Below are 24642 nucleotides of genomic sequence, written 5' to 3' on the forward strand. Positions count from 1 at the left end.
TTACTAAGGAAAGCAACATTAAGGGGTTAACAAGCTTGTTTTAATTCGACATACAAATACTATTCACTTAGTTCAGGGGAAAAAGCCAGCACCCTGAACTTCAGAGCAAATACAAACAAATTACAAACATCAACAGACAGACCTTGTCTGATTCAAATCCCAATACATAGTTACCAGAGTTTAACAAAGTCCCAGTATCCGGGTTTACGAGCTGGAGGGCTCTTAGCTACAGCTGCCCAGAGTCTCCACGCCACCAAGAGTGAGAGCCCTGAGCAAATGGCTCTGTCTTCTCTTCTTATACCATTTCAAATGTCATCAAACGTCATCTGAATGACCAGAACTTAGGCTCCAATGATTGGCTCTTGAGTCAGCACCTCCCCTTAGTACTCTGGGAGCTTCACACCCACATAGGCTTAGCACCTAGTAGGGGTTTGGGCTTAGCACCTAGTAAGACTCAATGAAATACGCTGAATTAATCAAAGGAAACAAAAGCCAAACTCTTCAAGGGCACTTGGTTGAACAGAGTGCTAAGAACCCATTTTGTTTACCAACACACTCCACCCCTTGTTCCAGGATACATAATCTAATCAGCCATGGATCCTGGAACATACATTGTGATCCAGTTACACAGGAAACTAAAACATATCATTCACAACAAAGCAAAACATGTCATTCAGTAACATTCCCAAATATTTGTTTACAATTCAAATGTCCACCCCTGGGTCAAAACAAGTTAATCTCTCTAGCTCACACAGAGTGTCCAAATAAAGTACTTCTTCAGCAGCATACTGACATTGCAGGCTTTTTCTCCAGGCATCTGTAACTAAGAGCCCTCCAGCTTGTAAACCCTGGTGTTCAGACTTTGTTAAACTCTAGTAACTATGAATTGAGATTTGAATCAGACAAGGTCTCTCTGTTGATGTTTGTAATTTGTTTGTATTTTGCTCTGAAGTTCAGGGTGCTGGCTTTTCCCCCTGAACTAAGTGAATGGTATTTGTATGCTGGATTAAAATAAGGTTGTTAACCCCTTAACATTGCTTTCCTTAGTAAAGCAGATCAAAACAACCTGGGCTTTTGCAGCATGCTGGTAGAGTGCTTGTTGTTGGGCTTGCTTTGGTTTTTCACCCCCACAACAGCTGCTAGCCGGATTGTTGAAATGATAGATAGATAAATGGAAGGAAAGAAGGAAGAAGGGAGGAAAGAAACAAATAAGCATTTACTAAGTTTTTATTAAGTGCCAGATGCTCTGCTGAGTACTGACAAATACAGGCCCCAGAGGAGAATGAAGGCAGGCTGACCTGGGTTCTTCCCTAAAATGATTGTTGTTGTTTGTCCTTCATACTCAAGGACCATGACTCCAGGGAGGTGATGCCATTATGCGCAGCCTCCAGGAGGAACTCATCAATGAAATGTAGGGGGTAGGAGGCAGGCCTTGTGAAGAAATATTCCTAGGTCAACAGACTACAAGGGTGCTAATCTTTTCTAAGGCTAGGAGGCCCCAGAAGCTGAGGGAAGTTCCAGAATGTGAGCTCACAATAGCGAGGACATAGTTTTGAAGTATATACATCAGGGGCAGACTCTAGAAGAGAATCTATCTGTCTGTCTGTCTGTCTATGATTTATCACCTACCTATCATCTATCTATAAATTTGTACAGAATTATTTCAAGAGGAAGGGAGTAGTACATGTTTTCCTTATCAGTAAAGTGCTCACGTAACATATAGCACCTGCACTATTCTTTGTAGGAAGCTAGGAACTTTATGGGGAGGAGGTGTGGAGATAATTAATTCCAGACAAAGGGCAAGGAAAACTTTCCTTTTCAAAATTATGAGACCAGCTTAGTCATTTGCTCCCAAACTCAATTAAAATTTGTGAAGGGAGGAAATACATGTATCTGAATTTGAGGTGGGTTGGATTATTCTTCTTCTCCCACTTTAGAAAATTAAATCAGTTAAATGAAATATCTCATTATTGATATGGTTTTCCTATAAGTATTTATTGAAAGTACTTTAATTCTCCCCATATCCTTGAGAAAATGCAGGAACAAAAGTGGTATATATTGTGTATGCTGAAATATATAGGGTAATCAGTGAATTTCTGCTGAACAAGATTAATATTTTAATAGTGTTAGGATGTGGTTCTTCTGTCAATATTTTGTACATTATTGAAAGGGTGAACTGAGATAACCTACGTAAAATGATTTACAAAAATTAAAATTCTAGAAAAATTCTAGCTATTATTATTATCATTTCCTCATGTAGCTCTTCATAGTAAATCTCCTTAGTATCACTGTATATGAGTTTATGGGATTATTTTTACCTGCAATAGTTTTGCTACTTATAATTTAATGATGATGACTTATATAAAATATACCAAAATGAAATCAAGTCAGAGATCAAATAATGGGGTTGGACTAGATGGCCTCTAAGGTCCTTTTCAGCTCTAAATCTATGATCCTAGAATTTTACAATGTTTACATTTCTTACATTAATTAAATATTAAAGAGGAAGCATACATTAGTGTATAAAAAGCTGGTCTTTCAGTCATGAACACTTGGTTTCAAGTCTTTTCTCAGGCATTTTCTGGTTGTATCACTCCAGTGAAATTTAACCTCATTGAGCCCAAGGCATTCTCTAATAAAATAAGTTTCAGATAGAATGCCAATCTATATTTGTAGAGGGGATTTCCTCAGTAATAGCCCTCATACCATTTAAATTAAGAGTTCTTCAAATATGTGGGACTATAAACTATGTAAATGTATTTTCAGGATTTCTTTTTATTTAACTATTTAGCTTATTTGGTGTATATGTGCTCAGTAATATTACAAATTAGAAAATACTTTGATGGTAAGGTGTTTTTTCCCCAGATTTTTAAAAGGTAAAATGAAATGCGTCTACTAATCTAAATTTAATACTAAATCTAATTTACTAACTCTAATTTCTAGTGCTATTTATAATAATTAACTAATAAAACATTCCATTGTGAATAATTAATATCCACTGAATACCTAAAAAACACAGTGAAATGTAGTATTCTAGGTATTTCAGATGAGGTGATAAAAGTTTATTACCAACTACTAAAAATCAATATAATTCATTTTAATGGTGCTTGCTTCTCTCATACAAAATATAAAATATTACAAAATATTATTTTACATGTAACATAATAGCTGGCCTTGCTGTAATTTTATTGAAGTTAACATTTTCTTTTGTCTTCTTACATATACAAATTACATTTACACATAATCAATCATACATAAATACATGTATGTGCTGAGATAGCTTAACATCTCATTGAAAGAATGAATTACTTTTGAATTCTTCTTTAGTAAATTAACTTTTTCAGGCAATTGAGAAAATATTGGTAAATTATTCTGCGTGATATCAGATACCTTGCTTGACAAAGAGAATGAATATAGTTCTAAAAAAAATGTTTTACTTTATTCTATAGCAGTTTCTTTCTCTCTCATCAGGATTTTCCTTGGACAAATAAATAGCTCCTTGAAAACAAAGTGCCGATATAAAATAAACTACAGGACAATAGTTACACACACACATACATATACATACACACATCTCATAAATAACACCATTACCATTTAAGTTTGTTTTTAAGGGGCAGAGGTTTCACCAGTGGGGGCACTTTAATCACTAATTTTCACATACCCTCTATGTTTTTTAGATGTTCCTTTTAACAACTTGTGGCTGGGGAAAAAAAAAAAAACAGTACTTCAGGGATAGCCACAGAAACACAGAATTTCAAAGGTGGTAGGGACCTCATTGGCCATCTTGTCCAACACATACCCCAAAGGAACCACTAATTCAATATATTTTACAAGTGATCATCTGGCCTCTACTTGAAGACCTCTACTAAGAGGATGTTCCTTACCTCTTGAGGCAGAACATTCTATTTTGTGGTGGTTCTTAGTGTTAGGAAGGTTTTGTTGTTGTTGTTCATTTGTTTGTTTTTTAATGACACAAAGCCCACATGGGCCTCTTTTCAACTACCACCCATTGTTCAGAGTTTTGCCATTCTGGGCCAAAAATACAAGTCTAATTTGTCTTCTTTTTCTTTGGCAATGAGAAAGTAATACATTCTTTGAAGTATTGAAAAACAATGCTGGACCTAAGAACTACCTTATTTCTGCCAAAAGGAACTCTTAATACCTCAAGTGGACCTGGACCTAGATCTAGTTTTACTGGGGCTCTCAAGATGGCAGCCATTGCTGCTTTACTGCCATAGAAATTAAAGCCGCTTTTTACCCCTATGAATAAAAAATTTTGAGTTTAAAATGAACTGACCCATATTTAGTTTTCACATCAATATTTTTTATTTTTTCATATCAGTAGGAAACAAGACATAGTGGATAGAGTTCTTTACTTGGAGTGAGGAAGAACTAGGTTTATTCTTTCTCTGACATTTACTAGCTGTACGCCTGTGAGCAAATCATTTAATTTTAGCTTCTTCATAAGGGGGTTAGAATTGATGACTGCAGTCTCTTATAGCTCATATTCTTTGATATTCCTTTTCCATGTATAACACAACTGTATTAAGGATTATGATTTGTTCTTCAATAGTTTATTTTATAGAAATTTTCATTTTCCTTATTGCAGTGTAGTACTTGTCTCAATATTGGACTGATATGGAAAGGCAAAGGAAAGAAATATTTCCAAAATTCTTATACCATCCTAAAATAAACAATTACACTTTTAAAAGAGAAAAGCAATTCTGTTCATGGTATTTTGACTGAAGATTGAATCAGCATGCATGATTTCACTGTTGAAACATGACGGAAGTGGATTTCCATTGTTGTATGTTTTTAATTTTTGATGACATAAAAATGTATTGCTAGAAATAGACAAACTTTAAAAGAAAAGACTTCACCATAATCATCATCAGACAAAATTATTGTAATCCTGGAAGTATTTAAATTCTAAGCCTATTTTGTATTCATAGTCTTTTTCATATTTCACCTTTTTGAAGCATGATAATTTTTGTATCTTATTTTAAATGAGCATGCTTTGTACATAAGTCATTTTGGTTTCAATTTTATTTTTGCAACAAGTTGTGCTTGTTAATTTTAAGAAAGTAAGTTTCGTATGTGTTAAAATTGTAAATATCTTACTTTGGAAGATATTTGACTAATTGATTTGATAGCAGAAATATTTTAATTTTGATTAGACTGTTAATACTTTTGTATTTAATTTCATTTCAAATGAATAATGAATGTATCTGAATGTAAATTTATCTTCCTTACATTTGAATTTTCCTCTTGTAAGATGTGAATTTTTTTTTATTTTTGGATAATGCTCATATTTTTGAAGTATTACTGCAATTAACTTGATGTTAAACAAGAATATTTGATTTTTTAATCAAGAATTAAAAATAAGACTAAGTATTGATATTATACAAAAATTGTATAGCCATAGTAAATGCACAATAAAGCACAGATATGTTTGTGCAAAGATTATAGTTGTATAAGATGATAGGTAGAGTTTTATTAAGATATTAAAATTGTGCTCTCCTCACATTGCTATTAATTACAATTTTATAGCCTATCCAGTCAATGATGGAATTGTCATCCACTTTAAGGAAAGTTTGGCCATATATATTTCACTATAGATGGAGAGAGGAGAACTATGGCAGAGTGGATAGAAAGCCTAAGTCAGTCATGAAAATTTGTCTTTAAGTCCTACCTCTGTCATGTACTGGCTGTGTAACTAGACAAGTCATTTAATCTCTCAGTAATATATACAATTATTTAAGTTGTTAAGACTATATATTGTGGTAAAGTTGCTGTTCTACATTGGTAGGGAGAATTTCTACACTGCAAAATTCCCTGTACCAATGAAATCATAGCTGTGGACAAAAAACTCAAAGATTATGTAGTAGTGAAACTGATTCTCATCAGCTACTTTAAAAAAATAAATTAATCTTGCTGCATTTTAACCATGTCAGTTGGATTATGTTGCCATTGCCCACATATAGATTTCATACAAAATGTGTAAGACAAGACATATTCCAAAGCAATCTATTTATTTATATAAAATTGATTTCTCAGTATGGTTGCTAACCCCCGCATTTTAGTAGCAATTAGAATAATAATATTTTTCTTACTTGGGGGGAGGGAAGCTAACTTCAAATTCCATACCCTTTCAAATGGATATCTTGGAAAACATTCTTCAGAAAATCATACTTAAAATTGTTTACATGTGGAATCTCTATTCTTTCATATCACTTTTTAAATGTTGTACATTAACATAACTTGGCGTCTTTTTATTTGATAATTTCATTATCTTATCAAGAGTCTGATAAAAAGAAAATCATACTTTGAAAAGTGTTACATGATGATCAGCATTTTTGTAAGGGGCTTTGAAGCATTATGGTAAGGTCACTGACTGACTCAAAGACAGATAGATGAGCACAGTGCTCATCTATTGAACAGGGCTATAAGCAAGAGGGATTCATAATTTCGATGGGAACGGGACTTGAACTCTTATATTCCTTCCAAATCTACAATTCTGTATTTTTTTTTAATACATAGCATTCCTACATCTATATCATTTGTACCTAGATTTTTGGAGGCACTGGGTTTTGATTAGTAGCAGACTCCACTGTGCCTTCCTGGTGGTGTCAGCTACAGACAAAAGGTGGCTCCCTTTGCCATCAGCCTTCAGATAATTTAGGCTTAAAGATTCATGGAGAATTTTGAACCACTGTGGGACAGACTGGGACTTAATTTAGTCAGCCAAAGAGAAATGCTAAGACCTAAATCTGGGCCTAGAACTCAGTATGTCTACTAAATCTTAAGCTGCTAGATATTCTAAGGTTCCTGGTATAATCAGAATGACCTCAGGAAAGACAAAAATCAGACAACCAATCAGTTTACTTCTGTTGGTTCACTGAGGATTTGGAGTATATTAAGGATATCTGATACCATGTCAGGGAAACTGCTTTAGCTTCTCATGAGTTTAGTTCTAAGCCACATTATTCTCCCAAACAAGGTGATATTTTTTATTCATATATTTTAAAGGTTCTACTTCTTCCTCTTTCTGGAGACAATTTGAAATTAAGATGTAAACTTCTAGGTCTTATCAATCTTCTGCATCTCTATGAAAATGATAAGCCCTTAGAGGAGAGAAATATTGACAGGAATAATTTATTTTGTACTTATTTAACCTATCCTGCAACCACTATTCCAAGATTTACTTGTCTTATTTAAATATAAGACCAGTTCATTGGGCTATCAATATAAGATCCTAACAGGATCAGATTCAAATCATTTTGTCAAGGATACATTAGGCAAATGTTATAGCTCCACATCTGACACATGTTGACTATGTGACTAAACAAGTCATTTAACTTTTCAGTGTACTTTTAGGAAATTGTTTAGGGTTAATATTTGCAGCAGTCACTCATCTTTATTGATAGAGGGAGTTTCTCATACTAGTATAATCATAGAGCTCGTCCAAAGAACTATAAAAAAATGAAGCTGTGTGAATAAACACTTTATTTTTATTGAAGCTATGATTACATTGATGTATGTATGTAGGCATACCTATTCCACAGTTATTTAGAGATAGAAGTGGCCTTAGTGGTCATCTAGTACATGATCTGATTTACAGATGAGGACACTGAGAGTCAGAAGGGCTTACACACACCCAAGTTTACTTAGATAACAGGCACCAGTCAAAATTATCAAGATGAGAGTGTTAAATTAGAGAAAAATATATTAGTGTCACATTTTCACAAAATCTGCTTAACTGTGTAAGTAAAATAAATATGAAAGGAGTTGATTCTAATATTTATGAAATAATTTATGTAAATGCCAATGTGGACACTTTAATTTTTGGTAGCACAAATTAAAATAAATACACAACACATCAAAGGTCTCTCACACTTTTCAGGGAGAGAAGTGCTATTTTCTATTTACCTCAAGCTGTTAAAATAGCATTATTCTTCAAAGCTATGTAAGGATTATTATTAAAGTTGTTTTTTTTTGTTTTTGTTTTAAGAAATATTTCATTAAATGAAATTACTAGTAGATTAATAGAACAGGGATAAAGAAAATCACCAGGGAAATGTACAATCAAAGAGATAGACTGCTTACCTGGCAAAGATGAGAGATAACAAACAGATGAGACAAATGGTTGCTACACTAGTATCATCTCAATATCATGAGAAAATAAGGAAGGCCCTTCTGAATGTCGGGTAGATTCTCAGGGGCAAACTCATGGGAGCACATAGAGAGGAATGAAACAAGATGAGTAGGTATGGATGAATTACAATCTGCATCATTGGAGGGAGTATCCAAATTGATGAGATCACAGATCTATTTGAGTATTAGTCAATTTAAGACATCATATATTATGGTATATTGGGTCTGTAATAACGATGAACATTTACATGCTGCTTTAAAATTTGTAAGTTACCTTATATACTTTCCCACATTTATTCATAGCAATGATCCTCATAGACCAGTCTGTGAAACAGATATAAATATTATTATCCCCATCTTATAGATGAGGAAATTCAGACAGATTAAGTAATTTGCTTGTGGTCATATAACTAGTAAGTAACAGAGACAGGATTTGAACCCAGGGCCTTTCTGACTTAAAGTCCAAGTCACTTCCATTGAATACCCCTATCATTAGGGTTTTATCGCAACCCCCTCTAAAAAGTACAATTCCTAGAGTTGAAATTTATTTTCATTTTAATTCATGTTTTAAACACAGAGGCCTGTGTACCAAAGCTAAACCATCCCTCTCAGTGCTGGGAGATTTGGCACAAGTGGGTGCTCTTTCCTTTTTCCGGGTGGCATGTATGTCTTCCATGATAGTTTTGCAGCATCCAGCTATACTCCAGGACACAGGATAGAGCAAGTTATTCAGAACACTGGCACATTATTTTTTAATATAGAATTCTTTTCTTCTTACTGAATGGTTAGAATACTCCGATATCTCTTGGTCTAAAACATGTAATTACACAGAGAGAATAGAATTTTAAAAGACAGTTTATTGAGAAGGCAGGTATGCAAAAACATAGAACATTGGCTTAAAAAATACTCAGAAGTCTTCTGTCTCTGAACCAACTATTGTACATAATTAGAGGCTGCAGGTTGAAAATTCAATAATAGTTTTTCCTTGTTAAGCATTTTAGCTGTCAAGATAATTTTAAACACATTCACGTTCAGTTTTAAGATTCTATTAAAAGCAACATTTTCTGCATTACATAAGAATTTGATTATCCACAATCAAGTGCAGTTTTTAATAGATTATTAAATAAGGGGGAGGGGAGAGAAGAAAAGAAAATCCTTGCTTTTGTTCTATGAATGAAAATTCAAAATTATATCAAAATCTTTAAAAGCTTAGGTATGTGGGTCAAATTGTTTCCTACCTGGACACATTGGAATAAACATGAATCAGTTGGAAGTTTCCTGACAACTTATTACTAATCCATTTGTGCCAATGAAACTTCTGTAATGGCCAACTATGATTTGTTAGTGGTTTCAGAGCATGAATAAATTCATATTTTTGATGGTAAAGTTGAATAGTCTGCTTTGATCAAAAATTTCCAAAATGGCCAATGAAATGATATACATGAATGAGAAATTCTTCTCATGGATCTAGGGTCCCAATGATCTTGATATCCCTTCCACAGATTCAGCTCACATCCTATTTATGCCTGCCTATCCTATGTAACTTCTGTCCATGTCCTCTCAAATGTATTTGTTGTGGTTGCATGTTTTTTTCTTAAAACTCATTAAATGAAAATGCCACTAAATTTAAAAAACCTCCACTCCCACAATATTTAGTTTTTCTCAGTATTCATTTTGTTCCCCAACTATGCATATAGATAGGATCAAGGATGGCTATTTATATAGGTATACACTCTATACCAATATCTATCAGTGTTGAAACATTGTAACCATTAAAGCAGGGTTTCTTAAACAGTTTATATTTCCTGGACCCTTTGGTTGCAGTAAAGCCTATGGACATTTTCTGAGAATGATATCTTTAAAAGCAAAAATAAAGTATAGGTGAATAAAAGGAAATGAATTATGCTTAAATACAATTACATCAGAGTATCAAAAAGGAGAAAAAAATTATTGACCCCAAGTCAAGAAACTCTGCCTTATAGTTTCCTGGGTCAATGAGAATTAAGTGACTCACACATATTCAGCATTAGTACATGTCATTAACTGGATTTGAAATAAAATTCTCTGACTCCCAGGCCAGTCCTTTATTCACTATGTGACAATTGCCTCTCATATATTTATAAAGTATAGTTATTTCAAAGTTGCTACCCTATATGCATTTTCCCATCTTATCTTCACTTTTTCCTCTTTAACACACAAACAAAAAAGATGTTATGGTGTTTTTCCAGTAATTAAGGAGAGGCATGGGGTTTTCAAAACATATTTGAAGACACATGTGGTTTCATGATTTCTTGTTCTGTCAAAATTCTGCTTTTGACAGATCTTGGTCTCTAAAAGAGTTTGTTGGCAAAGAATGAGAAAAATAAAAAAAAAGTTTAGGACTTTTTGGAAAAATAAAAAAAATCTTGTTTTTCATTTTTTCTGTTCAGTATATTAAAATGTGGTGTATATCTGTGTAATATCCATGAGTCTACTAACAACTTAACAAATCTGATTATTTGTGCATTTTAATAAGGTGCCATTGTTTTGCCTCTCCATGTTGATTGTCCTTAAGGTAATGGAAGGAGATTTAATCTATTAAACTGATCAGAAATTTAAAAAAAATAAATTTAAAAGAAAAAGTTAGCATCTAGTGCTACTGTGTCCCACAGGTTCTTCTACATTGACCCACACTTCCTCCACTGGTGAGTTAGAGGAGCATATTGCGACTGCCACTGATGCTATTGCTGTTGCTAGCACATCTGCAGATGTTACTGCATCCAATGTGACAGCTGTCACCACCCCTAGACTTTCTGAGGAACAGCGAGTGCAAGTGACAAGCCTCAGAAATTCAGGTCTGGACCCCAACACATCCAAGGACGGGCTCTTTCTTCAGCAAGCAGATACGCAAAGTACAAGGAGAAGACCAAGAAATGCTGAGCAGATAGAAAGAACTAAAGAACATGCAGTTGTTACTCATAGAGGTATTGGATGTTATTTTACTTGTGCCCATTTAGTTATTAGTGAAAACTATGATTTTCTAATGATTCAAATTAGAGAATCAAGATCACAAAGAGGGCTGAGATGAAAGAAGTTAAAGAAAGGGTACACTCAGGGTCTTACAAAAGAGTAGAGTAGGAAACTATGGGAAAACCCAAGCATTTAATCAGAGATTAATGACAATCTAGCATCTCCTATCTTATCATATTTTTAAAGGTGGATAAGAGAGCAAGAGAAAAAGGAACAACTTTTTAAAAGTTTATAGTTTGTGGTCAAGTCCGTCAAGATACAATATTGTGTGATTTTTGTTTATATCAACTGAGGCATTGAAATAGTTAATTATGAAGAAATATTTCCCTAAGTGTAATGTTAAAGCATGACAACTTGGAGACTGAGGCTGGCTTACAAATATTTTCGGTGTTGTCATATTTTAAGGCAAGTTCAATCTCTAGTGCACATGTTTTGACATTACACTTTGAGAAATATGTGTCAGAAGTGTCTAACATAAACATCTGATTTTCTTCTGCTACACGAAACCTAATTATACAGAGATTACACTAAAATATCATTTATTTGGGAAATTAATGAATCTAGATCCTGATGGTGGTTTTTAACACACAATTGCCTTTTCTCTCCAAATTTACTCTTCCATTTACCATTGAGGAGGAAATCCTTTATTTTGAAGAGGTACTAGCCATTGCTTGATCTTATGGTTCTTTAAAGTAAATATTTGTTAACTTTATAATTCATATTTAGGAATCATAAATATTTAGGCATTTCATTATGTATAGTTTATATTGTTACTCTAAGTCAACCTTCTAAAATTGATTATATTGAAATAAAGGTAAAAAGATTTTTAAAAAATTATCATCATTTTACTTAAATTACCCAAATATATAGAAAATTAGAATAGTGCCACGCAGAAACATATGTGTGTATAAAATTACCAATGGATACATCCACAGAAGTTTAATTGAACAAATTTCTAGTCAAGAATGTCTAGTTGTTTCTTAAATCATAATTATATTTGACATTAAATAAGATAAATCTTTAGTTTGAGTACAATCTCTATAATAAATGATAATAAATATAATTTATGCATGTTACATTTTTATTTCATGCTTAGATATAATATATGGCTACACATTATTTCAAAGCAGAGTGAGAAATAAGAAGGGAAAAATATTTCTACAAGCCCAGTGCAAATCATATAGAAATATCTCAGAAGCTCATTTCTATCCATATATTTGCAATAACATTTACTTTCCATCTTGTTTATGAGAAGCTTTTTGAAATGGCCCATGCATAGACATTCTAATCTGCTTTTTTTTAAAATTCTTTATCCTGTTCCCAACATATTCTTCTTCCCATCCAAATACATGGATATTTCAACATTTCAGAGTTGTTGTTGTTGTTTTCAAATTATTTAGCTATATTGGTTTGTTTTGTGTCAGAAAGTGATTTTAGTAATGGTAGAGATCTAGGTTTAAATCATGATTTATTTGTGAGGGGGAGGTATGGAGCACAGTTTAGATAATTTTTCTTGCTATTTTATAGCCAACCCAAAAGCATAACTGAAACCTGACCATTTTTACTGTGAGTTTTTAGTTGAGCTATGGAATTGGAGTTGAAGTACAAATATTTTCTAATGTATAATTATTTCAGGCTATATGAAAACTTCAGAAAAATAAATTTTGTTGTTGCTTAAATAGTCACTGTTGGATACAATCTACTGTTTGAGAAAACCAGGAAATACTGTTTAAGTTCATGTAGGAAGTGTTGTCTTTGGTGGGAAAAGAAAAGAAGATCTAGATTGAGAAAAAAAAAAAAAAGCTAGGTTCTGTATGCTAGTTGAAAAAGGTGATTCTTAAGAAAGTTAAATCTGAAAAGTTGTAAGTAGATAAAAGCAAATATCAATTAAGCATGTAGACTTATTCTCAACATAGTTTCCAAGATTACTTAAATTTCCTATTTAATTATATTCATTATCACCCCAAACTATGTTAATTCATTCTCTGTATTGCACCTTCTTTCCAAACTTACATTTCTTATTTGAACTTCCTTAGAAATAATTATTCTCCGGTCATTTAAAAAGTCATCTGTACACATTCCTTGGTGCAATTTGGGTATGTGTTTAACCTCTTTGAAAAGAAAGCAATTTAAAATTTATTATTATGTTCATTGATAAAAATGTTAAATGTTCTCTGTTTAAGCCTCTCAAAGTATGCAGTTTTACAAATTAGTTTCCATTTCCCTTCTATAACTGCTCAACAGGAATTTCTGAGTGACATAAGTATCATTTATGATTATACTACAAGATATTAATTTCAAAGGAAATATTCCCAAGGATAATTGAATGAAAGAAAAACTCTTTTCCAATGCCTACTTCTCTTTATGACAAGAGAGCAATAGATTTTGTGGTAATGAAGATTTCCTTTTTCACAAGGAAACTTTCTTCATTTCGTCTTGACAAACACATATTAAGGGTCTCTTTTATGTAAAGTATTGTGATTGGAATTTAGGATATAAAGGCAAAAAGTAAAAAGAAAAATGTCTTTACCCTTAAAGAGCTTGTATTCTACCCAAAGTAGATCTTGAAAATGTTTAGTCCTATAAGTGCCAGGTTTCTGCAAAAGAAATGGCTTAGTATTAAATCAGAGTACCTTTTTCCCAATTAGAGGTCACATAGAAAGTAAATTATATCAGTGATTTTTTTAATGTAAGTCCAGAGTTTAAAGTCTATATGATTCAGGGGAGGAAAATGTTTTTACCTTCATTTACTAGGAAATTAATTCAAATATACTTGCAACATAGCTAATATTTGTCATTTCACCCTAATGATAATAGCTGGGGCAGCTAGGTGGTATAGTAGACAGAACCAGGCCTGAGGTCAGGAAGAACAGAGTTCAAATGTGGCCTTAGACCCTTACTGGCTATGTGACCCTGGGCTACTCACATAACCACTGTTTTGCCTCATTTTCTTGATCTGTAAAATGAGGGTAAAAAAAATCTTTGCCTCCCAGGGTTATTTTGAGAATCAATGAGTTAATAATTATAAAGCACTTACCACATTTCCTGGCTTATATTAAGTGCTATATAAATGTTAACTTTTAGATTTTTTTCTTATTGCAAAATGTATTCTATACCTTGGCGTAATCATGAAAGAGAAAGTAGGCTCCGTGAGTAAGTGTGTGTGTGTGTGTGTGTGTGTGTGTGTACACTTAGAAACAATTCAAAGTGTTTATAAGGCAGCTTTTTAACATACAGCATGTTACACTATTATATATATATATATATATATACATGTATATGTGTATGTGTATATATAAACACAAAAATATGTACACACACATATGAATCATACTTTTGCTTTCATTGGTACAGTATTCTCAGAAAAGCAATTCCTCTTCCCAATACATTCTCTGAGATTTTTAGTCTTAAATAGTTGCTGGAGGAGGGGAGTGGAATTAGAGAGATTTAGGAACTTACTAATGACCTAAAGACCACGAACACCATTGGTCAGAGGGAGAAGTGAACTTAGGTCATTCACACTCCAAGATCACCTTTCTCTCCACACTGCATCTCATTGCCCTACACAAAAATAAATACGAATTCTTCCAAATCCTATCATCAAAATTCCTTTTTTCTTCCGATGTTTATCTATACAATTCTGAGCAACTGATCTCCTATTTTGTTTCATCTCAAGATAGTTCTAGAGTTATGGAATAAAAGCAAACATCATATAACACAAATATTAACAAAGCACTTTCCTCAGAAAAACTATATAAAATAAGAAGGTCAGTCATCTACTCACATTTTGCATGTCACAAAACTAAGGATTAGAAAGTCTGACTAACTGGTCAAGAGTCATAAAGTTAATTAGGAAAGGAATCGGGGTTTGAATCTAGGTCTTCTAATTGAAATATTTTGATTATTCCACATTGCCCTTTATTGGGCTATATTGCTTTCTAATTGATTCTGAGTTGTTAAAAATAAGTGAATAGATGATAGATAGCTAAGTGTGAAGTGATATTAAGGAAAATCATTCACACTTAATGAAAATATCTACTAATGCTATGCCATATATTATTATTTCTTCAAGTAGTCTTGATGCTGACATTAAGTTTTAGCCATAGAACTTGATTTAAAATATACATAGTCATGTAACCTGATGTTTACAAAGGGAATAGTTAATTATTGAGAATATATGAGCTCTCTAAGACCATAAAGTGCTGGATAATTGTGGCTCTATGTTAGTAGAGGGAATTTCCTCAACCAGAGTTCCCTATACCCATGAAATCATAGGCTTAAATGCACCCACCTCACCTACCCCCCCACCCCCCCATATATATATATATTTACTACACACACAGAGTTAATAGTTGATTTAGGTAGGTAGGCAGAAAAGACAGACAGATCGATAGATAAGGGGTGAAATGTGACTATATTATATTGAATGTTGATAGAAGATAATAGCATCTGTTGTTCACTTGTTTTTCCATCATTTCTGACTCTTCATGACCCCATTTGGGGTTTTCCTGGCAGAGATAGTAGAATGGTTTGCTATTTCCTTCTCTACCTCATTTAACAGATGAGAAAACTGATGAAAACAGAATTAAGTGACTTACTCAGATTCACACAGCTAATAAATGTCTGAGGCCAGATTTGAACTCAGGAAAATGAGTCTTCCTGACTGAAGGCCTAGAACAGTGCCACCCAGCTACCCAAAATATTTACTTACATACACACACACAAACACACACAAGTGTATGTGCACACACACGCACACACACGCGATATCCACTGAAAAGCATAATAATATCTATATAACCAAGCCAGATAGATAGATGATAAATGTAGCAATATATATGGAGAGAGAGAGAGAGAGAGAGAGAGAGAGAGAGAGAGAGAGGGAGAGAGAGAGAGAGAGAGAGAGAGATGTAGCAATATATATGGGGGAGAGAGAGAGAGAGAGAGAGAAGAGAGAGAGAGAGAGAGAGAGAGAGAGAGAGAGAGAGAGAGAGAGAGAGAATGAATTTGTTTAATGGGATATTTGTAAACAAAAAATGTCTGGACTATTTAAGATCAGTTTAGATAGTGTGATATATCAGCACAGGATTTTTGTAAGACTCAATGACATAACACATAAAATGTTTTGCAAACTTTAAAGCATCATGGAAATTTCAGCTATTATTCCCAAGTTGTAGTTGTTTTATTCAGTTATTTTTCAGTAAAGTCTGATTCCTCATTTCTTGGCAAAAATGCTGGAGTGATTTGCCATTTCCTTCTCCAACTCCTTTTACAGATGAGGAAACTGAGCCAATCTGGGTTAAGAGACTTGCCCAGGTTCACACAGTGTCTGAGGCCATATTTGAACTCAGGAAGAAGAGTCTTTCTGACTCAGCACTTTATCCACTGTGCCACCTAGCTGCCCCATTCCCCTGCTTACATCACACCAAATATTTATAAATAACTGAATGTCTTGCTTCATGGAGAAAAAATCCAAATAATAAAACTGCATTTTTCTCATTTTGTATTTTGCAAGTACCTAAGTGTCATTTTAAATAGTTCCTTAATTATTAATAAACTACCCTATTTAACTGACTCTAAATTTGATCGTTAACTTCCATACTTTGGAAAAAATAGCAAGGTATGGTTCATAGAATCCATAATATAGCCATGGCATCAAGATTCTCTGGGTTCAATTTCCTAGGATATTCTTAATCCCTTAGTGTCCTGAGGACTTCTTTAAAATTATAAATTACAAATTAGTTACTGACCTCTGTTGTGGTAAGGAGTTACCATACTAGGAATGTCTTGCAGTGATCAAATCATATGTCTATAGGATGGAAATCTATACTCTGGTGATGAAACAGTCTTTAGGAAATCTCCATGACTGAAAAATAGAAAGCATCTAATGACCAACATCCTGATAATAAACTTTCCTAAATTGAAATACATTAGACAAAAGATATAATTTCTGCTGTATCCTGAGGCAGTCTCTTCAGTTTATTGGGACATGCCAGAGCTTTCTTTCTCCTGAGAGAACTTCCAGAACTCATGGTCATTTTTATAAACATGAGGAAATAAAGTAAATTTTTTGTGGAAAACTTTCTGTAATTTTTAGTAAAAAATCATGTCAACTTAAATTGTAATTTGAATAATTCGCTTTTGAATACTATCAGGTTTTAATAGCTGTTTTTCATTTACAAAGTGTGGATTTTTTTTCACCTAGATTAACTCCTTTACTCATTTTAAACTATCTTAATTATTGTTCCAATAGATATTTTATTTAATAATAGGTGTTTATTCAGTGATAAAAATGTTTGGTATTTTTTACATGCCAGATTTTTTATGAATATTTATATCCATAATGTTTCATTTTCATATATTTTCTGACAGTATATTTAATAACTAATCATATTAATATGATATAACAGATTGTGTAAGTTTGAATTTTGAGTTTTTATTAGTATTTCTGATTAGGTGTTTAAAATTTTTTTTACAATTTTTTTTCATCTTTTGGAGAAAGTTGTAATATTCATTTCATTTTTTGTTTATTTGCTACTAAAAGCAAAATGAAAATCAAATGATTCACTTTCAACAGAAGACATTTTTCTAAATACAACTGTAGAAATTTTCCCTTGAATTTGCTTCCTTATGGAAGGAGATCAGGAAACAAATTGACTTCCCTATTATGTTCCTGTTCTCTTAAAAAACTAAGGTTCTTTGATTTTTCATACTAGAATAGAATCCCAACATTAGAAGTCTACATCTACCTCAAAGGGTTGCTATGGGGAAAGGGCTTTGTAATTCTTTAAAACCTACATAAAGTGGGGCAGCTAGGTGGTGAAGTGAATAGGGCACCAACCTTGGAATCAGAAAAAACAAGAGTGCAAATCCATCCTCAGATACATGCTAACTTTGTGACTCTGGGCAAGTCAATTAATGCCAGTTGCCTCAAAAAAGAAAATGTGTAAAGTAAGTGATTGTTTTGTTTTTGTTAGTAATACTAGTAAAGTTAACTGGTAGCATATTGATATATTAAAATATTTAGATCTATAGGGTTGTTCAACCATTTTCACTATCCAGAGGCAGCATAGTATAATGGATGGAAAGCTGTCTTGGAGTCAGGAAGGATTACTTCAAGTACTACTTTTGACAGTTGGTATCTGCGTGACTATAAGCAAGTGCTTTAACCATCTGTACTGATAAAAAAGTTGTGCTATCAAGTAAAAATTTAATAATGATTAACATAATGTTCTCAAAACCTTTTACAGTTTATTCTTAGTAAGGAATATATCAGTATTAAATCCAAAATATATTGAGCTTCATTCATGTTTGTGATTCCTGTTGAAAATCTTTTACTATACTTTTAGGTTGATAGTTTTGTTGCTGTTTTCAATGATGTGTATATGGTAGTATTTTTAGTGCAAATGTCAAAAAAATATGCAATTATTTATTGAACACCTACTGTGTATTTAGCAGTGTACCTAATGCCTATGGTTAACAAAAATTAAGTATAGGACAAAGACATAGAATCATAAGTAAATAGACTATTTGCCTTTCTCAATCTGGTTACCACACATTTTACTTAAATCTTTTGATGATGCAAGTAATATTTTTTTTCCTATTTTACAAGTAAAGAAACAGTAAATTTTAGAGATTTAGGTTCCTCATAGCTGATGCTAGAATTTGAATCTCTAAACTCCCAGTTTTATGCTCTCTCCATCATTTGTACTGTCTTTCTGTCCTGCCTAAAAAGAAAAGTTTGAAGTATAAAATTATTGTTCACAAAATGTTCATGTTAACCTATGTATTATAAACCACAGTGGACTCCAAAGAAGTCCCAGGTAAATGTAGACCAAAATTCTTCAGGAAATATAAAGTAAAGGTATACTAATAAAACTGATCCCAGAAGTTTGTTTCCAAAGTTGTTTGGAATCTAAACATGAAAACTGAAATGAAGATATGCTGAATATATTGCAAATAAAATATACTTATTAATTGCTAAATTAGTATCTATCCATCCCTAAAACACAAATATGTCAAAAACAATAATACTTTTAACATTTAACTATTTAATTTGATGTTTAGTTAAATAGATAATATAGATTGTGTGTGTTTGTACTGTGTGTGTTGGTGTGTATGTATTTGGGATAAGCAGTATAAATCAACATTTTGGCCCCAGAGTTAAACAAGAGGAAGAAATATAAGTGGACCGTATTATCTGGCGCACAGTAGACACTTAATAAATGCCTTTTGATTTGACTTGTCCATTGAATTGCAGAATTCTTTTAATGATCCTCAACTTCTCCTAGAATAAATAACTAATTTTAAAAATTCCAATATTCTAGTGTTATTGGGAGGAGGAGGAGAAAGAGGAGGGCTGTAAGGAATAGAATACTATAGTCTCTGAAGAATAAACAAGTATATCTCAAGGGGCAGTGGAAAGGGGCACAGTGGATATAACCAGGCTGTAACATATGCTAAAGAAATGCATATTATGTATATGTTATGTATTTAATTCATTATGTATATAAAATTCTATTCAGTCTACCAAATGATTTATAGCTTAAATGATTCTTAAATTCAAGGATACTTGATTCATTGATGTGGATAGCAAACACTCTACACTACACAGTAATAAATAGCTTTTTTGATTTGATACAACCAAAATAATTCCACACTGGAAAAGTTTACCCTGTAAATTTTCTCATAATGAGACCCTCTAAGATTAACTAGGTTGGTCCTCAGATCCTACCATCTATTAGCGGGAATATACTTGTGGTATTTCCTGCTTGGTAGGATCAGCTACCCAATATACTCTACCAGTAGCCTTTTATTACCTATGCCAACCTTCGTATCAGGGCAGCTAGGTGGCACAGTAGGTAGAGTGCTGGGCCTGGAGTCAGGAAGACCTAAGTTAAAATCCAGACTTAAATACCCAGTTGCTGTGTGACCACGGGCAAGTCACTTAACCCTGTTTGCCTCAGTGTCTGCATCTGTAAAATGAGCTGGAGAAAGAAATGACAAGCTACTCCAGTGTCTTTGCCAAAAAGCATGGGGTCACAAAGAGTCAGACACAACTGAAATGACTGAGTAACAACAAACCTTTGTATGAGAATGAAGCATCCTATCTGGGTAGTTTAAGGGAATGAAAATTAACCACATTCTTTTAATATATGTTACCTGGGCTAAAATGCTCTTTTCCTCACTCTAGTAGACACAATGCTGTAACCAGTTCTACATATAACTGAGTCAAGAAAACAAAAGTATTCATTCACTCTGACAACTGTATACATACATACATACATACGCACACACATATCTCATAATTTTTTAAAAAAAGACAAATAATTACTAACATCCAATTTTACAGTGTAGTGTATAGGCATTACCATAGAGTTCTTTCATGAACACGAACTCCCAAAAAAAGTAGGAACAGAACCAAGAGAGAGTGTTCACTAATTTATTTTGGAGTAGGTGTCTAATGTACTATGAATAACAGTCTAGCGGGAGGCAACACTAAAGAGTGTTGATCTTGGGGTAAAGAAGAAACTGGCTTCAAATACATTCAGATACCTCTGACATATATTAGTTGTGTAAGTCATATAACTTTTCTGAGCCTTGTTTTGCTCATCTGTAAAATGGACATTATAGCATTTGACACACCATACAGAGTTGTTATGAGGAGTAACTGAGATAAAAGAAAGTACTTTGCAAAGTTTAAAGTTCTAATTGCATGCCAATTTATCGAATTCATACTTATTGCCTTAGCTATTCAACAGCTCAATCATCTGTGATCATTTCTGGAATTGATAGTAGGACATGCTGACTTCCTATCACCCACTCCTGTGGGTTTGTTCACACAAACGCAAATAGCCTACCTGACATAGATATAAACATGTTGCTCTTAAACTGACTAGGATGTTGTAGTAGCCCAGAGAGCCTAGCCTTCCCTGGTTGCATATTATGCTTTCTACCTTACCTTCTGTCTCCTTTCACATCAAAATCACCTGCCCTTTGAACAATATCCTTAGGAATAGCTGTGACTGGAGGCACTGATGCCACTGGAATATTTTAATGAAGTAGTTTCTTGTGCGCCCCAGACTTGGCCAAGAATCTCCACTAAAGGCAATGTGTTTTTTAAACACATATAATAGCTTTAACTTTACCTCTAATCCCCTCAAACCAAAACACCAAACTACTAACATGCCCCCAAATAACTAATTTCTGTTGCTTGTATATGTGCTGCCAACATTTTAGGTGAGAAAATCAGTAAAGGCTTATTGCCCTGTGGAAATTTCATTGAAATTGTACGACAAAAATTTCTTTGGAAATTCAGTATTCCAAAACACTTCTCAAACACAAAAATAAACTGATATATTACTTAGCCATTTATATAATTAACATGTTGAATCACAAGTAATAATAGAATAGTGAATAATACTCATGTTTCTTTGTTATATGTTTTTAAAATATAAAATGAGTAAATACATTTAATAAGAAAGGTCATCCTAAACATATTGTGATTACAGATGGGAATAATGTGTATTTTATCAATATTGTTACATTATTTGATTTAAGTTTCAATAGGATTCTTATATACTGGTCAATAATGAGTTATTCTAAGAAAGCATTACCATGTTGTATTTGTAGCACATTCAGGTTCAATGTTAGGATGTATATAATATATATTTAATCATACTGAAGAGACTATTTTGCTTCCTTGTACCAATTCATCATGTCTACACAGACATAAAAATAAAATTTTACTTAGTATCACTTTTGCATGCTCTTTAATATATTGTTTAGCCCAAGAGGAAAGTCAAAGCCCTAAAGATTAGAATTTCCCTGCAAATCTACGAGGAATAGAGTATTTAAAAGGACTTAAACAGATGCATTTTTAACCATCTGGTACTTTTATGATAATATTAATTCTCTGAACTTTATTTTTTTTTCTTTTTTTGATAACAGCTTATCTGGAATTTCAATAAGAATTCTAGCCAGGGTCAGACAGGTTAGCACTATGTTTAGAGTTCTTTGTATTATACTACATAAAACTACACACTAGACAAGGCAATTTCCCAAAAGGGAATATGCTCAGACCTGTACACTAAGGTTTCCAGGGCAAGGCTTTAAGGATTGATTGTGAGTTGGGTTTGTAGTTTTAATATTTTTATTATAAGAAAGTTTTCTGAGAAACAGACAACTTCTCAACTTAATCCATATCATGCCTATATAGAGAAAAGTAGAGGTTAGGAAAAGTTCTACATTTCAGTCCGTCCTTTATCAACCTAATTGTATAGCCTTGGATGAGACATTGAAAGTCTTCAAATCTTATTTGTAAAATGGTATTAATAATATTTATACTACCTTTTCCACAGATTTGTTGAGGGAATCAAATGTAAAAAAAAACATAAAGTACTACATAAATGTCAGCTCCTATTAATGAGGGAAAATATTGTTCCTGATAAATTCAGTCAGATTTCTACATTTTACCATTTTCTCCCAGCCTAACGTAGTTTCTTCCTTTAAATATTTGATAGCTCCTTTTAAACAATTCAATATATTATTATTTTCATTCCTAGTTTTTAACTGGTTGCTACAATTACCTAGCTCTATGAAATCCATGTTACCATTACCCAACATTTTACAGTTTATAAATCTGGGCACATGGGAGATGAGGGTGATCATATATGATATTTCACGTAATTTTATATCCAAAATGCGGAATGATTATTATAAGACTAAAGCTAAACAGTGTCATTATTCACCATGTTCCACAAATGATGCTCAAAATCATTGTTCTATTGATAAAAGGAATGGCCCAGATTTATCTTGTACTCCTAATTAGAACAAAGAGACAGAAAATCATATCCACTTTCTTCTTATATCATATATTCTTCACAAAATCCTTATTGATTTTATGCTTCTTCCCTAACTCTGCAACTCCATTTTGGTTTCAGTGGTGTATCATGTTAAAGGTACTCATGGCTTTCATAACTTTTCATGTAATTTTAGTATCTGCAAGTAACAAGAGTGTGGGGGTACATAGATTAATAAGTAGTTATGGACTTAAAATTATAATATAGACAAACTACTGGTCACTTTCTTTTCTTATTAAAAAAAAATAAACCTAGTGCCAGAGCAAGCTCCTACTGCCTTTGGGATATGAAGAAATTCTGCAACACCTTAGATACTTTTATCTTATGATTATTTTGGACTATTTTCATCCAATTTTGTGACAAGGTGCTGTACTTGCTTGTATGCTTATAAAGCATATGGTTCTCTTGCTGTTGTGCAAAATGGACACATACCATCAACCTCGGTGCTTTTAGGAAGACCAGAAGATGTATAAATGGTGGAACAGTTTGTCATTGGCTATATAGAGATAGGACAATTTTCATAATTATATACATTATATTTATTATGGTTTTATATGTCTGTTCATAGCTTTAATGTTTTAAATAATCTTTGGATAATTCTTAGTGGTGATTTCAAATAAATACAAAATTATAGAACTTACAAGATATCTAACTTGTCCCTTTCCTTATTTGTTTGAGTTTTTCTTTCTAAATTATATAAGGAACTAAGTAAATCCTATGGAACTATTCTTAATGAATATAGTCAATGTTTTTTTTTTGTTGATGTCATTATAAATCATTAACTTCTTATATTTTATTCATTCTATTGATTGTGATAACAGTATTTTAAATTGAGTTTTTAGGTACCTAAGCAAAATTACTGAGATCTATATCATATTTAAGTAATTCAACTAATTACACTGAGCACAAGAATGAGGAAAGAGGTATCAATGTATATTTCATTTCAACCTAGTTAGTGGTGACTGTCTATGTGTCCTTGGTGCTATTTGGATGTTAAGGATTAGATATGGTGTGGAGCTTACAGTCTAGCCACCTATCTTTGTTTGCATCTTTGTTTACTATGTGAGCTCGTCATCAAATGAAATAATGAATGTAAGCTATTTTTAAACAAAGAAGAGCTACTTAAATTTCAATAATAATCATGATAATGTTAACAATCATTTTAGAGAAACTAAACCTATATATACTGTACTTAAGGAAATATGTTGAAGGGGTCAGAAGTTAGTTTGGTCTAATTCCTTTGACAGTTTTTTATTCTGCCATATTAGGAGTGAGAATACAAGCCTCTCCTAAATAAAGCATTTCCCTCAAACCTATAAAAGTCTAATACAAGGGAAAACAAAAATAAAATAGCTGAAATAAAATTTTATCGTAAAGAGTTAAGTAGGTTTCTGAGATAGCTCAGTAGTAGAAGCCAGAGCACACATTAAAACAATATAGACATAAAACAGTATAATTTCATGTTTTGTACCAATATGAGCCCCATATTCTTTTGTTGATTGGGACAGTGGGAAGAATGATGGATTTAGAATCAGAGGAGCTGGGTACATGTCTGGTTACTACTGTTGTGACGTAACCTAAGTCACTTTATTTCCTCTGGACCTCAGACTCTTCG

The 24642-nt window shown here is 32.8% G+C and overlaps 1 protein-coding gene across 3 annotated transcripts in view; it reads left to right on the forward strand.

The window, feature by feature from the left end:
* The window catches only part of CSMD3 (CUB and Sushi multiple domains 3), a 1625828-nt gene that overhangs the window by 665880 nt on the left and 935306 nt on the right, over window positions 1-24642 (forward strand). Inside the window, exon 7 of one of the 3 annotated variants that reach the window (XM_036758935.1) lies at window positions 10809-11120. The exons of the other annotated variants lie outside the window; for them this stretch is intronic. Coding sequence (XP_036614830.1) covers window positions 10809-11120 — 312 coding nt within the window. The remainder of the gene's footprint in view (window positions 1-10808; window positions 11121-24642) is intronic. 3 annotated transcript variants of the gene reach the window in all.

The sequence above is a fragment of the Trichosurus vulpecula genome, chromosome 1, assembly GCF_011100635.1.
Source record: "Trichosurus vulpecula isolate mTriVul1 chromosome 1, mTriVul1.pri, whole genome shotgun sequence".
Lineage (NCBI taxonomy): Eukaryota > Metazoa > Chordata > Mammalia > Diprotodontia > Phalangeridae > Trichosurus > Trichosurus vulpecula.